This window comes from Leptosomus discolor, chromosome 27 (assembly GCF_034619465.1).
Source record: "Leptosomus discolor isolate bLepDis1 chromosome 27, bLepDis1.hap2, whole genome shotgun sequence".
NCBI classification, from domain to species: Eukaryota; Metazoa; Chordata; class Aves; order Leptosomiformes; family Leptosomidae; genus Leptosomus; species Leptosomus discolor.
This window is the reverse complement of record NC_141417.1, coordinates 2007113-2027602: the sequence shown is the minus strand read 5'-3', so window position 1 is coordinate 2027602 and position 20490 is coordinate 2007113. Positions and strand designations below refer to the sequence as shown.

At 57.3% G+C, this 20490-nt stretch overlaps 1 protein-coding gene across 1 annotated transcript; it reads left to right on the top strand.

Moving 5' to 3' along the window:
- Positions 1 to 556: 556 nt before the first annotated feature.
- On the top strand, positions 557 to 19735 carry VDR (vitamin D receptor). The gene is made up of 9 exons (XM_086478725.1): positions 557 to 620; positions 2280 to 2430; positions 8632 to 8762; positions 16211 to 16395; positions 16615 to 16738; positions 17255 to 17426; positions 17937 to 18088; positions 19111 to 19227; positions 19346 to 19735. Exons 1-9 carry the CDS (start codon positions 557 to 559, stop codon positions 19603 to 19605), a joined length of 1356 nt encoding a protein of 451 aa, XP_086334851.1. The 3' UTR covers positions 19606 to 19735.
- The last annotated feature ends 755 nt before the right edge of the window (positions 19736 to 20490 follow it).

Sequence of the window (20490 nt, the reverse complement as noted above, 5' to 3'; positions counted from 1 at the left end):
TGATCCCATTGACTTTGAGCGTGCACGCCCTGTTGAACGAGGACCCGCGTTTATAGCAGCCATTCGGCTCCGCTTTATGCCATCCCACGCAAGCCGGTGGGTCTCACGCTGCTGCACGCTTGACAGGCTGAATTGTGAAATTTAAATTTATAGGAAAATATTACTGAGGTTAAAGGAACGCACCGAGCACCTCTCGCTGTCTCCTTTCCTTCCTGTGCCCTTGCTCTCACCGAGGGCGGCTGCCGCGTTCGCCGGTGCGTTCCTCCGGCTCCCTTAGCAACCCGCTGGCACGCGGAGGGTGGCCGGAGCGTTGCGATATCTCCTCCCGGATCTGCGGCGAGGAGGTGGTGTGGGAACCAGACAAGTGGTACCCGAGGTGGCAGGCTATTTCGAGATCACCCCACCCTGGGCACGGTTGCGAACGCCTTGCCAAGGGGCTGGAGCGGGCCGTGACCGGGGCGTGCAGTCAGACGCTCTCCTTTGACTCATCGACCTCGATTAGTTTGGAGCTGTCTCCCACTGTGTCCTGTCTGTCTTTTGAATTGTAGGTGGCTCCATGTCCCAGCTCCAGCGCTCCTGGGAAATGCACCAGCAGAGCATGGCGTATCTTCCAGCGACAGGTAAATAATAACCCTCCTCATCGCAGAGGATGTTCTCCTTGGGATTGTGGCTGTCTTTTTCCTGGGAGCTTTCTCCAAGCAGCGTAGACGACTGGGGCTCCTATCAAAAGGTGTTAGGACCGTTGGCTGTGCTAAGTTTCAGGTGAGGTCCAGGTGAAACCAAGACTGGAGAAAACTCCAAGCTCCTGGGGTTGCTGCGAGAGCTGAGCATCCCCAGGTACGCCGGGGACATCGCTTGCCTTGGGGCTTTGTGTGCAAGCTCTGCAGAGCTGCTCTGCCCTGGCAGGGGATCAAGAGGAGCCCAGGCTTTACTGGGATCACGCAATAGCAGTCTGGTAGGCTTACAGCAAGACTTAAATTGTGTAGGATTGTGCTTTCGCTTTTTTCTGAACTCATTTTTGCTCCGGACTTACTGAGTGACCGATAAAGAGTATTTTACACTGGACAATTCCAGCACCAGCTAAAAGCCTTTTGAAAGCAGACTAGTGGCAGCTAGGTGCAGCGCCTCTTGAGGGAATGTTTAGCCATACTTCACATAAAAAAGCTTGTTGGAAGCTCTTGAATCAACTTAAAAATTCTCACCCTGAGCTACGCAGAAGGGGTAACTCTGTCCTGGGGGCGGGGGGGGGGGGGGGAGACTGAGGCACAGGCGCTGCTGAGAGCTCGCAGGGTCAGCTGAGCGACAAACACAGCCTGTCCTACCGAGCTACAGCACGGTGCCCTCTGAAACCGCAGCCTCAGTGTGGTCTTTACCAAGATTTGGCACCGTGAAAACTTCTAACCTTTCTTTTTCCCGTGCTTTTAGATACTCGGTCTTTCTGCTAGCAGACAGCCTTCTACCAGGGGACATTGTCAGCCAGGGCAATCTATTAAAAGCTCCATTTTAATATTCATTTCGGCGATCTGCGTTAGCACTGTTTCCTCCCTCCCTCGTTTACGTCCCTGTCGAGGATTTCTTTTTTTTTTTTTTTTAAACAATGCTCACTTGACTCGCTTTTGGGATTTTTCTCACTTACGGGAGCTGGCGTGAGCGTGCCGGTGCTGCTTCCTGTCTGTGCACAAGGGAAATTCTGCGCCAGCGTACGGGCGGCGTGACCTCTTTCCCTGTGGTTTTGCAGCATCGATCTGGGTGAATTCTGGTCCCTTCAAGGCTTTCTGAAAACAAACGCGAAGGAGCGAGGGGAGAAAACGGCTCTGGGTTTGGAGCGGGCTAGAGGAGTTCTCCCACTGAAGCACAGCAAGCTGCTCTGAGCGTCTTCTGCGGTGTGTTTGAGGCTAGGGGTACGGGAAGCGGGGAGCAGTCCTGGTTTTACTGGGTAGATGAGCAGTTGGGAAGTGGGGAGCAGTCCTGGTTTTACTGGGTAGATGAGCAGATGGGAAGAGGGGAACAGTCCTGGTTTTACTGGGCAGATGAGCAGATGGGAAGAGGGGAACAGTCCTGGTTTTACTGGGTAGATGAGCAGATGTGTACACGTGCTAAAACCCAGCTAGAACGTGCTTTTTGGTGCTGTTAGTGCACAGAGCCAAAGGGAACACAGAAGTTTCTTTTGTCAAATCGTGTTGAAGCCAAGGAAAAATCCTTTATTTGCATCTAACCTGCTTTTTCTAAAGTTGTGGCAGCTTTACAGCATAAATACCTGGCTTTCTCTGCTCTCCCAGACATGGAGACCATGGCTGCTAGCACATCGCTTCCCGACCCAGCCGGTGAGTTCGACAGGAACGTGCCCCGTATCTGTGGCGTCTGTGGGGACAGAGCCACTGGCTTTCACTTCAACGCCATGACCTGCGAAGGCTGCAAGGGCTTCTTCAGGTGAGTGAGGGTCTTTGGGGAGGAGAAATCTTCCTCCACAACCAGCCAGCCTTGAGGAGCAGGCGATCCCATCCGCAGGGTGCTGCCTGGCTGCTGTTCCAGTTACCTGCATCCCCACGGAGCTGGGCTGCAGACAGCCTTGCCAGACCTGTGCCCACGCTGCAGACAGCTGACAGGCCTCCAAATCTTGATAACGGAGAGGTGGCAAACTGTTTCCCTTCTTGTGGCTTGCTGTGGCATCCTGCTACTGGGAAATGGGTTGTTTTTCCCCTCAGCCAGAGATTTCCATCTGTCTGGGAGCCTCGCAGGCCTCCACGTGCTGTACAGGCAGGAGTGTAAGAGCACACTATGGATGGCATGGGGGAAAATACACCTGAAACTAGCAGACTTTGAAAACTAAGCTGGTATGATGGCCACAAACTTCTTTTCTTTAAAGCAAGCTGCCTCTACTGTCTGCTCTGAACCTCTGCATGCTTGCATAGGGAGATGCATGTGGTCCTCTGTCCACCTGCCGGAGTGGGCACCAAGCTCTTTCCAAAACCAGCCAGTCTTTCACTCACAACTCTGACTCTTGGGGGGTTGAAAGCAGCTGTTGGCTGTTTGTGCAGCTGGTTGGAGGCTTTTTGCCACTGTCAGGGGGTCCTGAGCGGTCTCAAGCTGGTCAGCAAGGCAGCAACGTCTCTGAAAGCTGCCGGGGTTTCTGAGTCCGGAGAGTCAGAGGTTTGTGGGTATTTGTCAGCGGCTCGGTTTTACCCCCGCGTGTGTCGAGGCGATGTTCCCGTACGGGCGGCGCTGAACGACTGACGTGGGAGTTCGGCTCGCTTGCACCAAGTGAGAGAATGACTAAGCGCTGGTGAAACGAGGCGAGACAACGACTGGCGTGGGACTGGCTGGGAAAAGCCTTGCTCAAGTATTTTGCCCTGTAATGAGACGGTGGCACAGGTGGCCGTGGGACTGCGAAGGCCCCAGCGCACACCTCTGCCTTGAGCTGGGCTGGCCCAGCCACCAGAGCTGGAACTTTCACAGCAAAGCCGTAACTCCTCCTCCTGCGCGACTTTTGGGGCTAGATGGGGGTTTTCACATACCGCAGTCTTGCAGTTGGTTTTCAAAAGGGCGGCTTTGAAGCCTGGCCAACCTGAGCAACAACATTTTCCTCAATTACTGCTGCTAAATGAGTAACTCTTCTTCCAGCTCCTTTCCTCTGGTCTCGTGTCCTTGACCTTCCCTGTCCCTGTTGTGGCCCCAGAGGCAACGACCCGGCTTTTGACCTCTGAAAGAGCCGGTGCTGCTTGACGAACCCTTCGTGGGTGCGATGTGGCTCTTGCACTGACGTTGTGAGCCCTGCTGCTGCGCTTCCCCATCTCTATTGTCACACCGTTGTAACCCTGCAAGACCTACAACTGCGACAGTATTTCTGAAGAGACGTCTTAATGATCTGAAAAGCTCTCATCTTCACCTAGCCCTTCATGCCCCATATAAAGCCTTGATTTCCAATTTAAGGCTTTTACTACTCTTTTTTTTTTTTTTTTTTTTTTTTTTAATCTTGTTTCCCAGGCACGCTCTCCCCAGCCAGGTCTTGGTGTGTTCCCTCTTGCTTACGTGCAGGCTTGTTTACGTGCCACTTTCAGTCACTGAATTAATGCATGCTTGCCGCTGCCGCGGCATCCAAGTGCTTTCTGCATTCGCTGGGGTGGCTGCAGAAGTGCTGGGGGACCTTCTGGTGGATCTCACCTGCCTTGGGGCTGTACCTGTGTGACAAGTCCCCCAGGAGGTCCTGGCTTCAATGACTCGAAAGGGCATTAGGAATTTATGGGCGCCTCTGGGTGCTCAGACACGCACGTAACTTGCAGCACAAGCAGCCGTGAGGCAACCTTTGGCCGCTGGCTTCGAAGTCCACTGTTTACTAATGATGCCAACGGCAACATTACCCTTTTATTGAGCTCTGCTGTTTGCTTAGGAGCCCTTAAAAAGCAGCTAAGCCAGAGTGATTTGTTCTGCTGTGACTCGGCTGAAGCATCCCCAGTCTCTCTGGTTTCTTCTACAGTCCTAGTTTTGCCCCGGTGCAATGACGCTGGGCGTTAATAGCAGAGCTGCTTGGAAAGGCTCTGGGTATTTCAAAACCTCTGAAGTCCCCACCCATCCTGTCTGCATCACTCCATCTCCCACTCCTGTAATCCTCCCCGGTTCTTTGCCGTGTTCTACGTGAAACTTTTAAACCCCGGGGCTCTTTAAAGATATTTCAGTGCAAGGTGCAGTTGTCTGGAGGGTTCCTGGGATCAGAAGTGGGGGATGGAGCTGGCAGGAACTGGGGGGAGAAAATGCAAACCGATGCAAAACGGGTGCCAGAGAGCTGCTCCTAGCGTTGACTTGGCTGTTGGTGTACCAAGGGACTTCCCTGGGTGGCTGTGTAGGTTTAATGGGGGAGAACCCGGGGATTATCCTCCCCCAAGCAGTTTGTGATGGTTGTGCGAGGTGGTTCTGCTGCAGCCTTGCTGCCAAAATGACTCCTCGCCTCTTAGCTACGCGGTGGGTGACAGAAGGGACGTGCCAGGACGGCCACTGCAGGGTTTGGTTATGAGTAGGGCAGCTCTCAGGAAACAGTATTTCACAGCTGCTGCAAATGTGAAAGTAGTGTGCATTGAAAGCCCATTTTGCTACTAAAAACGTCACGAGGAGCTACGCTGAAGATCAGCTCTGTCTGGTAAAGGGGAACGACCGAGCACAGCACTAAAACCTGCTCCAGGGCTGGGCTGGGCTTTGCCCTCCTCTGGTGGGGGCTGTCAGGGCTGCTATTCCCCATCTCTTTTTTTTTTTTTTTTATGTAATTTCACATTTCTGATAACCTAAAAGCTCCTTCAGGGAGTCAGTGGCATTTGCTCTCCCCTCGGTGGGCCGGCCAGGAGGTGCTGGGGTTCCAGGCAGGAGGCGCTGGGGTTTGCTCTCCCCTCGGTGGGCCGGGCAGGAGGTGCTGGGGTTCGCTCCCCCCTCGGTGGGCCGGCCAGGAGGCACTGGGGTTCACTCTTTCCTCGGTGTGCCGGCCAGGAGGCACTGGGGTTCCAGGCAGGAGGCACTGGGGTTTGCTTTCCCCTCGGTGGGCCGGCCAGGAGGCACTGGGGTTCCAGGCAGGAGGCGCTGGGGTTCGCTCTCCCCTCGGTGGGCCGGCCAGGAGGCGCTGGGGTTCGCTCTCCCCTCGGTGGGCCGGCCAGGAGGCGCTGGGGTTCGCTCTCTCCTCGGTGTGCCGGCCAGGAGGCACTGGGGTTCGCTTTCCCCTCAGTGGGCCGGGCAGGAGGCACTGGGGTTCGCTCTCCCCTCGGTGGGCCGGCCAGGAGGCACTGGGGTTCCAGGCAGGAGGCGCTGGGGTTCGCTCTCTCCTCGGTGTGCCGGCCAGGAGGCGCTGGGGTTCGCTCTCTCCTCGGTGTGCTGGCCAGGAGGTGCTGGGGTTCGCTCTCTCCTCGGTGTGCTGGCCAGGAGGCGCTGGGGTTCGCTCTCTCCTCGGTGTGCTGGCCAGGAGGCGCTGGGGTTCGCTCTCTCCTCGGTGTGCCGGCCAGGAGGTGCTGGGGTTCGCTCTCTCCTCGGTGTGCTGGCCAGGAGGCACTGGGGTTCGCTTTCCCCTCGGTGGGCCGGGCAGGAGGCACTGGGGTTCCAGGCAGGAGGCGCTGGGGTTCGCTCTCCCCTCGGTGGGCCGGGCAGAAGGCGCTGGGGTTCGCTCTCCCCTCGGTGGGCCGGCCAGGAGGCGCTGGGGTTCGCTCTCTCCTCGGTGTGCCGGGCAGGGCTGCCAGGCATTTGTCTACCACGGACCAAGGCAGGAGCTCAACTGCCGCCGTCAGCGGGTGGTCAATGCCGGGTTTCCCAGCTTGTGGAGCTGGACTTGGGCAAATCACCCTCCTCGCTGTGCCTGGAGGGCTCTCTGGATCTATAGGGCACGCTAAAGCCACGGGGGCTCCTTCTGCCCCCACGAGACGGGCATCCTGCAAGCACCAGCGAGCGATGGCCGTCACCCCTCCGTGCGCAGCAGCCTGTCCTGTGCAGGCCCGCAGCGAGCGGGTATGTCCGAGAGCACTGGGGGGAACCCTGTCCCTATTTCCCCCACCGCCACCAGCTACAGCCACCTCGAAGCACGGTGCTCCCCGCTCGGCGAACCCCACCTTCCCTTGCTGCTGCCCGTGTTTACTCTCACCCGTGGGTTGGGTTCGTGCAGGGAAGGGAGCTCGTTATTTTTAACGTTTCCGCAGCCTGCCTGGGACACGGATCTTAAACGAGCCTTGAAATGGTCAGGTTTGGAGCTTCGTGAAGATACACCAGAGCCAGGCGGTGTGAGCTCCCGCTGCGGGGCGGACGGCTGCTCCTCTGCGCTGCCCGTGGAACTCGGGAGGGGGCCCCTCGTAGCCCGCAGCCATGGAGGACCCTTGGGGCAGCGAAGCGGCTGTTGTGCCCAGCCACTCTGTGTTCACATAAACTGCAATTTTCATACCAAACCCATAATGTTGGCTTGCCTTTGCACACAGGACATCTTTCCCTGCCTGAGGGTTTCTCGGGCTTGTTTGTGCATTCCCTAGCCTTGCCCTTGGCTGTGGGGGAAAAGACGAGCCGCCTGCCTGCCCCAGATGCTTAAAAACAGGGTCGCTCACCAAAACGGGGAGATTTTGGGGAGGGGTCAGTTCCAAATCCTGATTTGCCCCTGAGCTGAGCAATGTTTGTCCCCAGTCCTGGGAGAGCAAAGGTCCTGCTGGTCTTGGTGGAAGGGGAAAACCCAGAGAAAAGTGATAAATGGAGAGCCAGCTGCTGGGGGAACCGATAATCTCTTTGTGTGAGGTTATGGAGGACGCTGCCGTCCGCCTCTCTTGTATTAATTTTCCTAAATGCATTTATTCATCTGTGAGGTGAAGGGAGAGTAAAGCCTCTTTGTTTACATCTCCCTTTCTAAAATAGCCTCTAATTGCATGCTACGTGCCGCTCGGGTCTGCAGCCCGAGAACATATTTTATATTTATACCCTATAAGCACAGGCTTGGCGCCGTTCCTGGCCTGGAGGGGCCCCTCTGCCGTCGCCCTCGCGGCCTGCCGTCACCCGTGTGGTACCTCCACACTGTTTGCCCGTGGAGCACAGGGGTTGTGCCCCGGGAGCGGAGGGATTTGATGGCTGGAAAAGCCACTCCTCCTTAGCAGCACGCTTTTCATCCCCGTGCTGCAATACAGCATGAAGTTGGTGGCGGGTTTCTCACTGCTGTCCCCCAACTGCATCTCAGCTCGGCTTCTCTGCTGCGTTTACCCCTCTGCATACCCTCGCTTTGACTTCCCAGCCTGCAGGCACCCTGGGTTCAGTTCACCTCCCTTCAAAATCACGTCTTCGTTTAAAGCGAGCGGCGCCTTTAGAAATATTTGCCAATCCAGAGATAAGCTTCGCTCGCTGGTGGCAGGTGCTGGAGTAACTTTCTCCAAAGCAAAGGAGAACCCACCCGTAACGGACCAGCTCGGCTCTGCCTGTAACGTGTCATTAGTGGACGTCACAGGGAGGAGAGTTGTCGCTGGGAGCTCTGGCTTTGACCCTTTGTACTTGGAAGACTTACAGTCCCGGTTGCAGCAGCGGATTAACGTGGCACGGTGTGGTTTTGGTGGGAGAGAGGGTTATTATGTGAAGTGTTGGTTTTCTTGTGTCCTGCAGTGCGATTTCTTTCTCCTGCACACACAAACAAGCGCTCCAGCCAGCTACTCTAGCAAAGCCAGGCTTTAAAGGCTGGTAAATGTTTAATAACACGGGCTGCTTTGGTACATGCCGGCCTCCACTCTGGCTTCTTTTGCAGCCAGTGGGGGTTTCTCTACAATCCTTCTGCCCTTCTTATGGCCTTCAAAATACCTGTTTGAAACCAGAAAGCTGCTTAAGCTGTGGTTGAAACCCTCGGCTGTGTCCTTGTCAGGAGTTCTCCTTTTCCAATGCCTGAACTTCTCGGATCAAACCCGTAGATGCACCCTAAGGTACAGCCTCTCCACTTTGGTCTTCTCGAGCGACCCGCTGAGCTGAACAGTCAGCTCAGAGACGCTCCCAGCACCCTCTTAGCAATCTCTCCCCAGCAGTTTGCTGCCCAGAGCGCTGGCTTTGTGCTTGTGCCTCCTCCCCATGTTTGGAGCAGCCTCTTGCACGGTCAAAACGGTGTTAATTTGACCTGAGATTTGTGTTTTCTTTTATTCCCCTGTTCCTCTCCAGGAGAAGCATGAAGAGGAAAGCGATGTTCACGTGCCCGTTCAACGGTGACTGCAAAATCACCAAGGACAACCGGCGGCACTGCCAGGCGTGTCGGCTGAAGCGCTGCGTGGACATCGGCATGATGAAAGAGTGTGAGTACGCGGCCGGGAACGGCCCGGCTTTGTGCTGTGATGTCCTTTTCCTTCTCGATGAACGCGAGGGTAAAACCTGAAAGCCCTGCAAGGGTTTGAAGAGGATGCAAAGGGCAGGAGATGCGGTGGGTAATGATTGAGAGGAGCTCGTTTAATGATTGAGGCCGTTCCCGTGGTGGTTAGCGACCTGGGGAGCTGCTTTTCCCAGAGCCAAGTCACCTTTTCCTGGCTCTTGGGGGGACACCAGCTTCACGAGAGCATCCGGGGCTGTTTGTGATTAACTCGCTGTGACCCTGAAATCGCTCCCGTCCTGCCTGGGCGAAGTCGTCCGTTTGCCTGCTCCTCGCTGCATCCCAGCAGGGAGAGTTGATGGGGCTTCCCCGCAGCGACAGGGATTTCCAGTTGTGTGGAACTGGCTTGTGTTTTGCTCTGCTCTACCTCTTGGGCTGCTTTTTTGGGGGCCTTTATTCTGGCAACGTGGGTCCGTCCGTCCAGCCACGTGCACAGCAGAGACTTAAGTAAACAGCCGAGGGAAGTAAAGTAGTTTTTAACCCAATCCAAACACACTAATGTTGTCCAAATATTTATTTTCTTCAACTATATTTATAGATAAGCAGCTTTTAAAAATAAAATGTGTTTGACACACTTCCTCCTACGTACACACGCTTTCCACGTCCTAAGTCCTCAGGAGAAGGCTGGTGTTCATGTAGTGTTCAAACCAAAATAACAGCTTCTGCTAGGAGACACTGCAAACAGGACGTCACATCGAATGATTGATGGGCCTGAAAACCTGGAAAATGGAGGTGGTGCTCGTTTCCTTTCGTGGTGAGCAGAGGGCAAACAGCATCCGATGTCACCGGGTGCCACCAAAGCACGTGGGTCCTCTGGAAAATCGGAACTTGTAGGTGTTCACAGAAAAAAAAATGCCTAAATTTCCCCTTGTCCCAAAGATTGAGCAGATCCCTGGTGAAGAGAAGATCCTTGGATCTTCTCCTTTTAAACTAGCATAAAGAGGGAGAAAAAGGCCATAAATACACCATGTGCACCCATGTTTTGGGTGAGTCTGAGGACGTGCGAGCCCATGGTAGCCGGTTGGTGCGGGCCACTTGGCGTAGCCGTTGCTAACGAGGGAAATGTGTTGACTTGCCCTGGTTAATTACCCAGGAAAGGCCGGGAAATGCAGTGGCAGTGATGCAGGGGGTGCTTGCACCCCGGCCGGGGCCAGGTCCCAGGGATGTGCGTGCAGGAGTTAACTTGTAAGCGACCCCTTTGGCAAACTGTTACTGGATTAACAAAACTGAACCAAAGTAGCCTAAAAATAGCCTTCCCCTGGACTTTGCTGCTGGTTCAGTGAAGGGGAACGAGGTGTGCTGCTGTTATTTTTAGGTCGAATCGGGGATCTTGAAGCTCTTGAGGGGCAGTTGTGCCTTCCCCAGGCTGTCGTTGAGGGCGATGAGGATTGTCACAGGCGAGGCTGGCCCGCTTTGACCCCGCTGCCAACGGGATCCGAGTCCAAAGCGGAACTGAGAGCATGAGATGGGGGTAAAGAGGAGGAGGAAGAGGGCAGACCTTGCGCCTGTGTTAATTTGGGGGCTGGTGCAGGCAGACCCTTCTCCATCCCCCGGAGTGGGGAGGGGGTTGGATGGCCTGGATGATTTTAGACATCACCTCAAGCCCAAACCACGCCGGGCTGGGACCTGCAGCAGAGTGGCCGTGCTGAGGGTCCCTTCCCTGGTGGCACAGGCCAGGTTTGGGTGTAGGCAAACCTGTGCACCAGACGCTGTGGTGATGGGCTGGAGGCACCAGCGCTTGTCAGGGAGGTGCAGCAAGGCAAAGGGACTGTGTGTGTTTCACACGGAGCAAAAGCCCTGAGCCACCAGTGCTCCCCGGGGAGCTGGGGACAGTGGCGGGGAGGCCACTGTCCCCTGAGGAGAGACCGAGGAGGGCAGGAGGTGGAAGCTGGAAGGCAGCCGAGGTTACGGCCGTAAGGCTGGAGCAGGATTTATAGCCCCACCACAACGCCTGGGCTCACCCCAAGCTGTCCGCAGCCAACGTTAGCAAATATTTGTGGTTTTCCGCCCGTCTTATCTGCGCAGGGTAAAGCTCAGGGCAAGCTTGCGGGGCCGGGCGACCAGCGGAAGAGAAATCCACCTCGCAGTCCCGAGCTGTGGCGTTCGGGAACGCTCCTTTGGCCGCTCTTGGGAGCGGTTTCCCTTCAGCTGGGTGGGAGAAGGACAGGTCTCCAGCCTAGGGACGCCTTCAGCTGCCCTGTGCTTGCTGCTCGTTTCTCCCAGGACGATGCTCAGCACGAACGTACTTTAAAGCGGGCTGAAGAGCGTCGCTGGACTATCCTGCCTCCTTTGGCACTGGTTTGGGTGGCAGGAAAATGCTGAAGTTACTCCTCCTGCCCTGCAAAATTGCCTTTTGCCAACTGCCTGGAGCTCAGGAAGGGATGTCCGTCCCTCGGGACCCTGTTGGCCAAAGCCCGGGGTGTTAGATGGACCCAGGCTCCGCAGCCGCCTGTAACCTCTGGGTGATTCACGTCTCCGAGTGTCTCTGCCCCTTCTTCCCTGACCTTTACCAGCTCTCCAGTGTTTGCAGCATGTTTGCACAGGGATGGGGGACAGGTCACCTGTCCTGCACGGTCTAAAGGTGTTGCTGTGAAGCAGAAAGATAAATTATCCATCCCCAAATCCAGCAGCCAGAGGGACCCACGAGCTTCCCGGGGCTGCGGCGGTCTCACAGCATTGAATTGATCCTCTCCCTGCCACCTTATTTCCTGCTGGGGCATTTTTTTTGTGCTTGTCATGGTGCCGCTGAGCTGGGAATCAGTGAATCTCCTTGGGAGGGTCCCCAGCCATGTCCTGGGGTGGTTTGTCCCTCTGCAGCCAGGTCCTCAAGCATCAGTGCTTGTAGCTAATTCCCCTCCCCAGTGCTGCAGCAACGTTATAGTTTGCCTGGGGTCAGCACCCTGTGGGTCTTTTTCCAAGGAAAAGGCTTGCTGGGATCAGGTTGTAGTCACGAGCAGCTGATGCTCAACCTCCTCACCACGAGGCTCCATTTATGATCTCAGTGCTGAAAATCCCCAAAGGGGAGGAGAAAAAAACCCACCCCAATAACCAAACCATCATCTCAGAACCAGGGAGAGGAGCAAAAACTGGAAGGAGGTTGTGCAGAGAAAGGGGAATTTCCCGAATCGGTCAGGAGAGGAGCGGAGATGCTCCGGGGAGCAGGCAGCGTGAGGGCAGCAGTAGCCAGCAGGGTTACGGTTGTTTGGGGTGGGACTGTGGGACAAGGGTGAGCAAGGAGGGAGGTGGCCTTTCCAGCTCTCCTCCGCTTCCCCGAATAGGCAGTGAGACTCAAAGCAAAAAAAAGTCCCCGCTGCCCCGAACGTGGAATGTGTTATTCCCCGGCCCGGGAGCCTCTGCCCGCCGGCGTTGTGCAACGCCGGCCTCTGGGACCCGCGCTGATGCCAGAGCTTTGGCTGAGAGGCGAAGCAGGAGCACGAGAGGGAGGGAAGAGCCGTGGCCATGCAGGAAAAACATCACTTTGCAGGCTGGCTGAGAAGCGTCTCCGCTCCCCGAAGGGCTCGAAGCACATGCTATAAACATCCAGTGTCCTCTGTAATTAGAGCAGGCTCGGACGCTGGCAGGGGCTGAGCATCTGAAAAGCTTTCTCTGAAATCTGTGCAAGCATCGCTTCGGTCAGCCGGGGCTCGGCTGCGTCGGAGGGACACGACCTCCCTGGGACACGACCTCCCTGGCAGGAGCAGAGCAGTAACCAGGAGAGCAGCAGTTCTCTCGCTGCTCCGATTTGCTCCGGTGCAGGTCCAGGACTTGTGATTTCAATTTGTTTGCCCATCGCTGCGAGCTTTCCCCCCTCTCTGGTTTCCATACAAACCCACGTGCTGCAGGAGCTGCACGCCGGCCGGCCAGCCTGTAGCAATCCCATTCCTCCCTGCTCCAACCATCGCAATGTTTTGAGTTCCTCTTGTGCAACTGGGGGTTTCTCTCCGTGCCATCCCTTGTCCCAGCCCTGTCCCCGCCGGCTGCACTGCTGATGACACCTGCAGGGACCTGGCTGCCTTTAGAAAGGCTCCACCTTCCCCCGAGAGAAGTGTCTTGGGGTGGTCACAGCTGAGGTTTGGGGCAGCAAAGTGGGGCTGAAAGGTGCGGTTTTGGGAGAAGCAGCAGGGATTAATTAGGCTTCACCCCCCCCAGCTTTCAAGGGCGCGCTCTGGGAAGGCTCCATCCCGGGTAGTCGCTGCGTGAACTGCTGCAGAGCGACCCTGGGCATCCCTGGCAGGGAAGCGGAGTCACAACACCCCGCAGAGCTGCTCGGGAGATGATTCCCAACCGTGACCCACGTGCTTTGTCCCTCCAGCGTATGAAACTGCTGCTTCTGCTGCTTGACCCTCATCTAGCTGTGACTCGCCCCAAAGCTCCTCCTGCAAGGGGTGTTTCTGCAGCCCTCCCCGTGGCCGCTGTCCCAGCGAGACCCCGAATGCCACCACACCATGACGGCCGGGCCAGGCAGGCTGTCGCAGGGTGGGGGAACAACCACGGGGCTTTTTGCACCCCTAGGGCTGGATGGTGTCCCCGGCTCCAGTTGGAGCAGGCAGAAGCACCCACCATTCGATGAAATGCTCCCACTCCAGCCAGTGAACACACTTCATGCCTGATGTTTCCTAAACGTCATTTTTGCTTTATGTTTGGCTGCTCTTCCCTCGCCTGACGGAGCGAGTCTGCCTTTGTGCCGCTCCGCATCGTCCTCCAGCACTTCCAAGCCCCTGGTTTTGGCTGGGGTTGCAGGGTTGTATCCTCGCCCAACGGGCTGTATCCTCGTGTGCTACCCTCGGTGTCGGCTGTGGCTTCCCCTGCTGCCCTTGTGGTGTCTCATGAAGAGGGCCAGCATCTGCCTGGAAGCGATGGGCAGATGTTATCTCAGCCTCTGCCCAGCCTTTGGGTCAGGGCAGCCCACAAACACTCCGCCACGTCGCCGGTTGTGCCAGGAGTCTGTGGCTGGATGGCTCCGGCTCAGTGTTTGGAAGAAGATATCGGAGCTGGAGTGTGAGCTGGGATCTCAAGAGGAAGGTGCAGGCGTGGAGCTGCTTCCCAGTCCTGTATCCCACCTCGAGGCAGGCAGGGACGTGCTGGGTGACTTCCTTCCTTCTGCGAGCACAAATAAGGGCTGAATTCTTTTCCCCAGGACTTAGAAAGCGGACAAGTCACTGCGCCGACACCCCTCGTCCACATTACCCCCGGTCCTACCGACAAGCCCTTCCTCCAGCACGGCCAGGCGAGGCGCGTTTCGGCTTTGCTGCTCCCCGACGTCACCAGGAAGGATTTCCCCAGAAACGCCGGGGGGCGGTTCTCCATCCGCAGCCGGGCTGCGTCACGGCTTGCACGAGTTCTGGTGTCACGGCACTGGCCTTTGCAGCACCAGACGAGCTGGAAGGGAATCGTGATTCCCCTTTATCTGAGTTTTTTAACCACCTGCGGGGTTTCCTTTGGGTTTTAGTCTCCTGGGGGCTCCAGCAAGTCCTATCAGAGCCTTCAACACCAACCCTGGGACCTGCTGCCATCCATTTCTTCCAGCACCGCTGGCAGTTTGGCAAGGGATTCACAGCAACGTGCAGCCCACGTGCTCTGCCGAGCCTCGGCGCAGCCGGCAGCCCTGGGACAGCCAGCGGCAAAGACCCCGTGCAGGGAAATCTTGGCTGCCTTACGGGGGGAAAAAACCTTGCCAGCGTTGGCTTCCCTCACCAAAGCGATGCTTTGGGAAATGCTTTTGCTTCCCAGCTCCTACCAGAGTGAGAAGTGCCACCTCTTGCTATTTCAACTCTTTTTTTGAGGGCTGGATTTCCTAAAGACGGGGGGGAAATCCCAAGCTGATTTCCCTTGCAGTCGTACCCCCGCACAGAAACATCCTTGTCTTTCCAATCCACCCTGCGGATGCTTCCTAATTTCCATTGAATCATAGAAGAGTTTGGCTTGGAAGGGACCTTTAAAGGTCATCTAGTCCTTGCAGGATCTGAAATTTGCTTGGTGTAGGTCGACAACTGCAATAATCCCTTCCTCCAAAGCCCCGATGCTCGGCACAGCCCGTGCAGGCAACGACTGAACGCCACGGCCGCAGCCCAAGCGCTTGGCTCTTTGCCTCATCCTTGTTCCCAGCTCCCTGTGGCTCTTTCCCCAAGATGCCGCCTCACCTACGAGCAGTTTCCCTCCTTGCATGCGGCGCCCAGATGGATCCGATGTTTTGGTAACACGAACCAGGAGGGGAGACAGCAAAATCCTAATTTTTCCCCCCAACCAGTCGTGCTGTCCCCCACAGACCGTGGGAGCGACCTCTCGGCCCGAGCCCGTCGTTCCCATGCCTCCGAGATCTTCAAGTCCCCTCTGAGATTGTGCAAGTACAAAAAGGTATCGGAAAAACGCCGCCGGCTAAAGGTGGCAGAAGGCAGCGGGGACTGCAAACGGTTCCTTGCCTCGAGCCCTGCGACCGTGGCTCCCGCTGCCCTTCGCCAACCTCTCGCCCCAAATTCCACCTCGACTCACCCACCGTCAAACCTTTCTGCAACCCAAGGCGGGCAGAAAGCCGCCTGTCATCAGATAAGGCGCTTGGGGTTTTTTTGGTTAATGACTGGTTAAAGGGCTAATAACATCTTGAGGAACGGGCTTTGCTATTTTTAGGACCCGCCGGTGTATTAACGAGCGCTTTTGGGAACGCGGGACTGTGACGGGGATGGGAGGTCGCAACCCCAAGAGGTGCTTGTGGCTCCCAGTTGCTTTTCTTTCAACCCTGTGAGGTTATTCGGGTCTTTAAGCTCCTTTTAGAAAGGTGAGATTTGAGCCCAAACAGCCTGTGGATGCTCCCCCTTCCCTAAATACATGGGACAAGCCTTGTATATCGCCTTTGTGTCCAACCCTTGGCCGCTGCCGAAGCCTGTCACCCATAAAACAAGCCATAAATACCCAACCCTGGCAGCAGGGGTATGTTTAAACGTCCTCTTAGCTTAAAAATACTCGTGATGCCACAGAAGTGCCGCCGGACGCCCAGACCGTGGCAGCCGGACGCGGAGGCCGAGCGGTGCCGCATCGGGCTCCCTCTGTTGTCGGGCGCTGACAGCGGCACCGGAGCGAGGGGAACCCGCTGGCCTGACTCTTGCGGGGTCAAGATTTCTTTCACCTAAAAGCCCAGAGCAAACAGCGAGGTTGTGGCGCTGAGCAGACCTGTGGCAGCGCCGACGTGACCTTATGGCACCTGGTCTTTGCTTGAAACCACCCAAGTGGGCTGTAAACTGTCCTGGTCTCGTAGCGGGAAGCCGTGACGGGGCTGCTGCAGGTTTAATTATTAATTAGCACGGCGATGGGGATGCTGGCTGCAGCGGCCTGGGGTTGCCTTAGTCCCCGTTCCCATTTCTGACGCCTTCCCTTTCCCTGCAGTCATCCTGACGGACGAGGAGGTTCAGAGGAAGCGCGAGATGATACTGAAGCGGAAGGAGGAGGAAGCGCTCAAGGAGAGCCTGAAGCCCAAACTCTCGGAGGAGCAGCAGAAAGTCATCAACATCCTCCTCGAGGCTCATCGCAAAACCTACGACCCCACGTACTCCGACTTCACCAAGTTCCGGGTACGGCTGGGGCACGCCAGCCCCGATTCCCGCACGCGGGGCCAAGCGGTTCCTGCCCAGATCCACCAAACCGGTTTCATCCCCTCACTTCTCACCAAAGGGGGTGTTGTGTGTTAAAAATCCCAGTGTAAACACCTTGATGCTGTTGGCAGCGGGCGAACGACTGCCCCGAATTGCTCTCCCAGCCCCGTTCCTCACGTCCTGCTCTCTCTCTTCCAGCCCCCCGTGAGAAGCAGCTCTAGCAACAAGGGGGCAGCAAACTCCTCGTCCGTCCTCACCCAGGACTTGTCGTCGGAGGATTCCACCGACCTCTTTGTCTCCGACGCCTTCAGCACGTTTCCAGGTACCACACTCACCCTTCCGTAGGTGACGGGGGTAGAAGTGCAGCAGCTTTACCAAAGCGTGGCCGTTCAGATCCCTTTTTTTTTACCTCTTCTGGGGAGCTTACTTACCTGTGAGACCCTCCTGGGGGTGTTACAAAGGCTTTTGGTGAGCAAAAAGCCTGAAGGGCTTGGCTGGATCGTGGCCCTGCAGACCTCTGCGGGTCCGAGCCCCCCAGGACGGGCAAGAGGAGTGTGACCGTGAACACCGGGCTGCGCCGTCGCTGCTCCGGCTGCCGTGAGACTTGATCACGGCACAGGAGAGGAGTTAAAGGCCCCGGTGCAAAAATCTTGATGCTGTCAGCAGCCAGCAAGCAACTGCTCTCCCAGCCCCGTTCCTCACGTCCTGCTGCCCACCCGCGAGGCAGAGCCCTCCTGGCACGACGGGCGCCATTCCTGCTGCGGGCTGGCATCGCTCCCCTCCCCCGTAACGTCCTGCCTACACCCGAGGTGCCCTCTGACCGCTTCCCTCTCTCCAGAGTCTGTGGAGCCCCAGATGTTTTCGAACCTGGTCCTCGCCGAAGAGAACGACGAGAGCTCCTCCATGAACATCGAATTCTCCCGCCTCTCCATGCTCCCGCACTTGGCCGACCTGGTCAGCTACAGCATCCAGAAGGTGATCGGCTTTGCCAAAATGATCCCGGGATTCAGGTGAGATGTTTACTCCCAGATCCCGTGTCCGTGGCGGTTTTCCACTCTCAGGAATCCCGTCCTACCCTTCCCAGCCAGATCATTTTTCTCTGTTTCATCTTCACAGCTGTCCCTCGGGCTCTGTTCCCTTCCCAGGTCTGTTCCTACTTTCACGTTTTCTGCCTCTCCTCCTTCCCGGGGTTCCTCCTCTCTTATCTTTACCCTGATTCAGCAAAATGCTTGAGCTCCTAAGATGCTCGAGGTCGTATGAGTGGTCCCCATCCTGGTTTGCACCTCAGGTCCTGTTTTAACTTCCAGGCTGGTGCCCAGGGCGCTGGGTGGTGCCGCTCAATCCACGTAGCTGCAGAAGTACCTGCTGCTTAATCACGCAGAAACCCGGGCTGGGGGAGAAGCTGGGGTGTCCCCAGCGAAGGGACCGGGTTCCCGATGGAGAACCTGGCGCGTGGGTGGCAGGTTTCCCTTCCTTCGCTCACCGGACGGGTCTCACATCACCCTCTTCCCCCTGCCCAGGGACCTGGCACCAGAGGACCAGATTGTCCTGCTGAAATCCAGCGCCATCGAGGTGATCATGCTGCGCTCGAACCAGTCCTTCACCCTCGACGACATGACGTGGACCTGCGGCAGCAACGACTTCAAGTACAGGGTCAGCGATGTCACCCAAGGTAAAGGCCACCAGGCCCCTCTCCTGGGCTACGAAACGTCACCCCAGCCCAAAATTCAGACGCAAAACGTCCCCCCTGCTGAGTAGTCGCCAAGCAGAGGGGGGGCTGGCACAGCGCGCGGCCGCAGCGCACGGCAACACCAGCAGCTCGGTGGTGCCACAGCTGGGCTGAGACCCCCGTCCCGGCGTCACCCGTGCTCCGTCACCTCCCGAGCCCCGCGTGGTGGGACACGTGTGCGTCCTGCAGCTGGCCCAGATGGCTGGAAAGAGCCGTTAACTCTTGAAGAACAGCCAAGCCGGAGCATGGCCGTAGCTCAGGGCCGTCTCCAACTCCTCTGCCTCCCAACGGGGCTTGAGTTCGGGTTGCTCTGAGCTGCCGTGAGGGCTGGGAAGCCGCTGTGCCTTCCCACTGCCGCTGGGCCGCAGCCGGGAAGCCCTTCTGCTTGGAAAGGTGGTGAATCCTGCCCTAAACCTCCCCCACTGGAGGATGTGGGGACCAGCACGGAGAACAGGGCGTGCAGATGATCTATATGGACCTTAAATCTCTCCCTACACTTAGAAGAGCCGTAGAGTAACGCAGGGCTGCTGGGATCCTCGGTGCAAGGGCAGAGATCCTGCAGCGAGGTGCCTGGGGAACCAGGCAGAGCGAGCGGCGTGTTGGGATCAGGTCTGGGGCAGCTGGTACCCACTGAAGGCAGGAGAGAGATGTGCTCGTAGGGAGGGCTCTGGGCACGGGAGGTGGGGTTTGTGGTGCTCGTGCAGGACACGGTGCAGCGTGGAAGGGGATGACAAGGAGGCAAAATGTCCGTAGGTTAATTGTCTTTGGGGATTTCGGAAGCAAAATCTGCTCCATCATCTGCTTTAGAGAAACAACTGGGGAGAAAAGCGTAATTAAAACCCAACGTGCTTTGAGCCGCAGCAAAACTCCTCTCCTGCTGTCCCTGCTGAGCTCCACGCTTGTCCCTCAGCTGGGGGAGATCTTGTCCCCGAGCAGGCAGTGCTAAAGGTCCTTTCTCTTCCCAGCTGGTCACAGCATGGACCTGCTGGAGCCACTGGTGAAATTCCAGGTGGGCTTGAAGAAGCTGAACCTTCACGAAGAAGAGCACGTGCTCCTCATGGCCATCTGCATCCTGTCCCCAGGTAGGAGCACATTCATCCCCCAAGGCCACTCACCACGCTTTGCCCCAAAACTGTCACACTTCCCCGCCTCTCCATCGAGGCCTGAAGGGAATCACCCGGAATCCATGGCATTCCCTAGATCGCCCAGGCGTGCAGGACACCTCGCTGGTGGAATCCCTCCAGGATCGCCTCTTGGAGATCCTCCAGACCTACATCCGCTGCAGGCACCCTCCTCCCGGCGGCCGCCTGCTCTACGCCAAGATGATCCAGAAGCTGGCCGACCTACGGAGCCTGAACGAGGAGCACTCCAAGCAGTACCGCTGCCTCTCCTTCCAGCCCGAGCACAGCATGCAGCTCACGCCCCTGGTGCTCGAGGTCTTCGGCAACGAGATCTCCTGAGTCCGGCCATGGCGGGGGTTGAGCACCCACCAGTAAAGGGATAAGTCAGCCTGGCTTCCTCCGAGGCACCGAGCGGCGAGACGTGACCCTGGGCAGGAATTTTGTACATAAACGGGTTGGTTTCACACTACTGGAGGTGCTGCTTTGTCTTCTCGGCCGCGGTGCCCGAGGTTTGCTCGCCGACAGACCCAAATCCCCGTCGTTTTCCCCCCAACTCCGTGAGCAGCTTTTTCCGCTTCCCCCGCCGGCTGCGAGAGCTGACTTATCCCTTTACGGATGTTTTGAGGCTGGGCTGCCTCGAATCACTTCTTTCTCCACCCAAAAAAAGTGGGGCTGCTTGGAAGGAGAAGCGCTGGGGTGTTTTGGGGGGCGGGGGGGGAGATGTCAGTGCCGTCCTTTGCTCCCCTCCTAAAATCGGCAGCGCTTGGCCCCCCACCGCTTCACAAAGGGAGACGCCAAATCACCCCGAATCCCTGACAGGAAAAGCCGTGGGCTGTACCCCCACCTGTGCCACCAGTTAAAACCACTCCCGTGAGCCGCTGGGAGACTGGGGCGAGGCCAGAGAGGTCCGTGCCAGCCCTGAGAGGGGCGGTTTGTCCCCGGCCCCCCAAGGAAGCAGCCGGCGGGGCTGTGCTGCCTCCTCCGCTCTCCCCGAGCCGAACCCCGTTGCTGCGGCTCTGGGGCGAGACCCAGCTCAGCCTCGGCACCTCGCGGGGTCCGGGGCCACCGTCCCCTGTCGCTGCCGGGGGGGTTGGGGGCCTCCCAGGCCCCCCCCGGGGCTGCGCTCGCTGCTGGGTTCAGCTCCTGCCAATAAACTCTGGCTTGGGAAATGGCGCCTGGGCTGGTTTTTTTAAGGGGGGGTGGGGTGGGGGGTGTGTCCGTGTG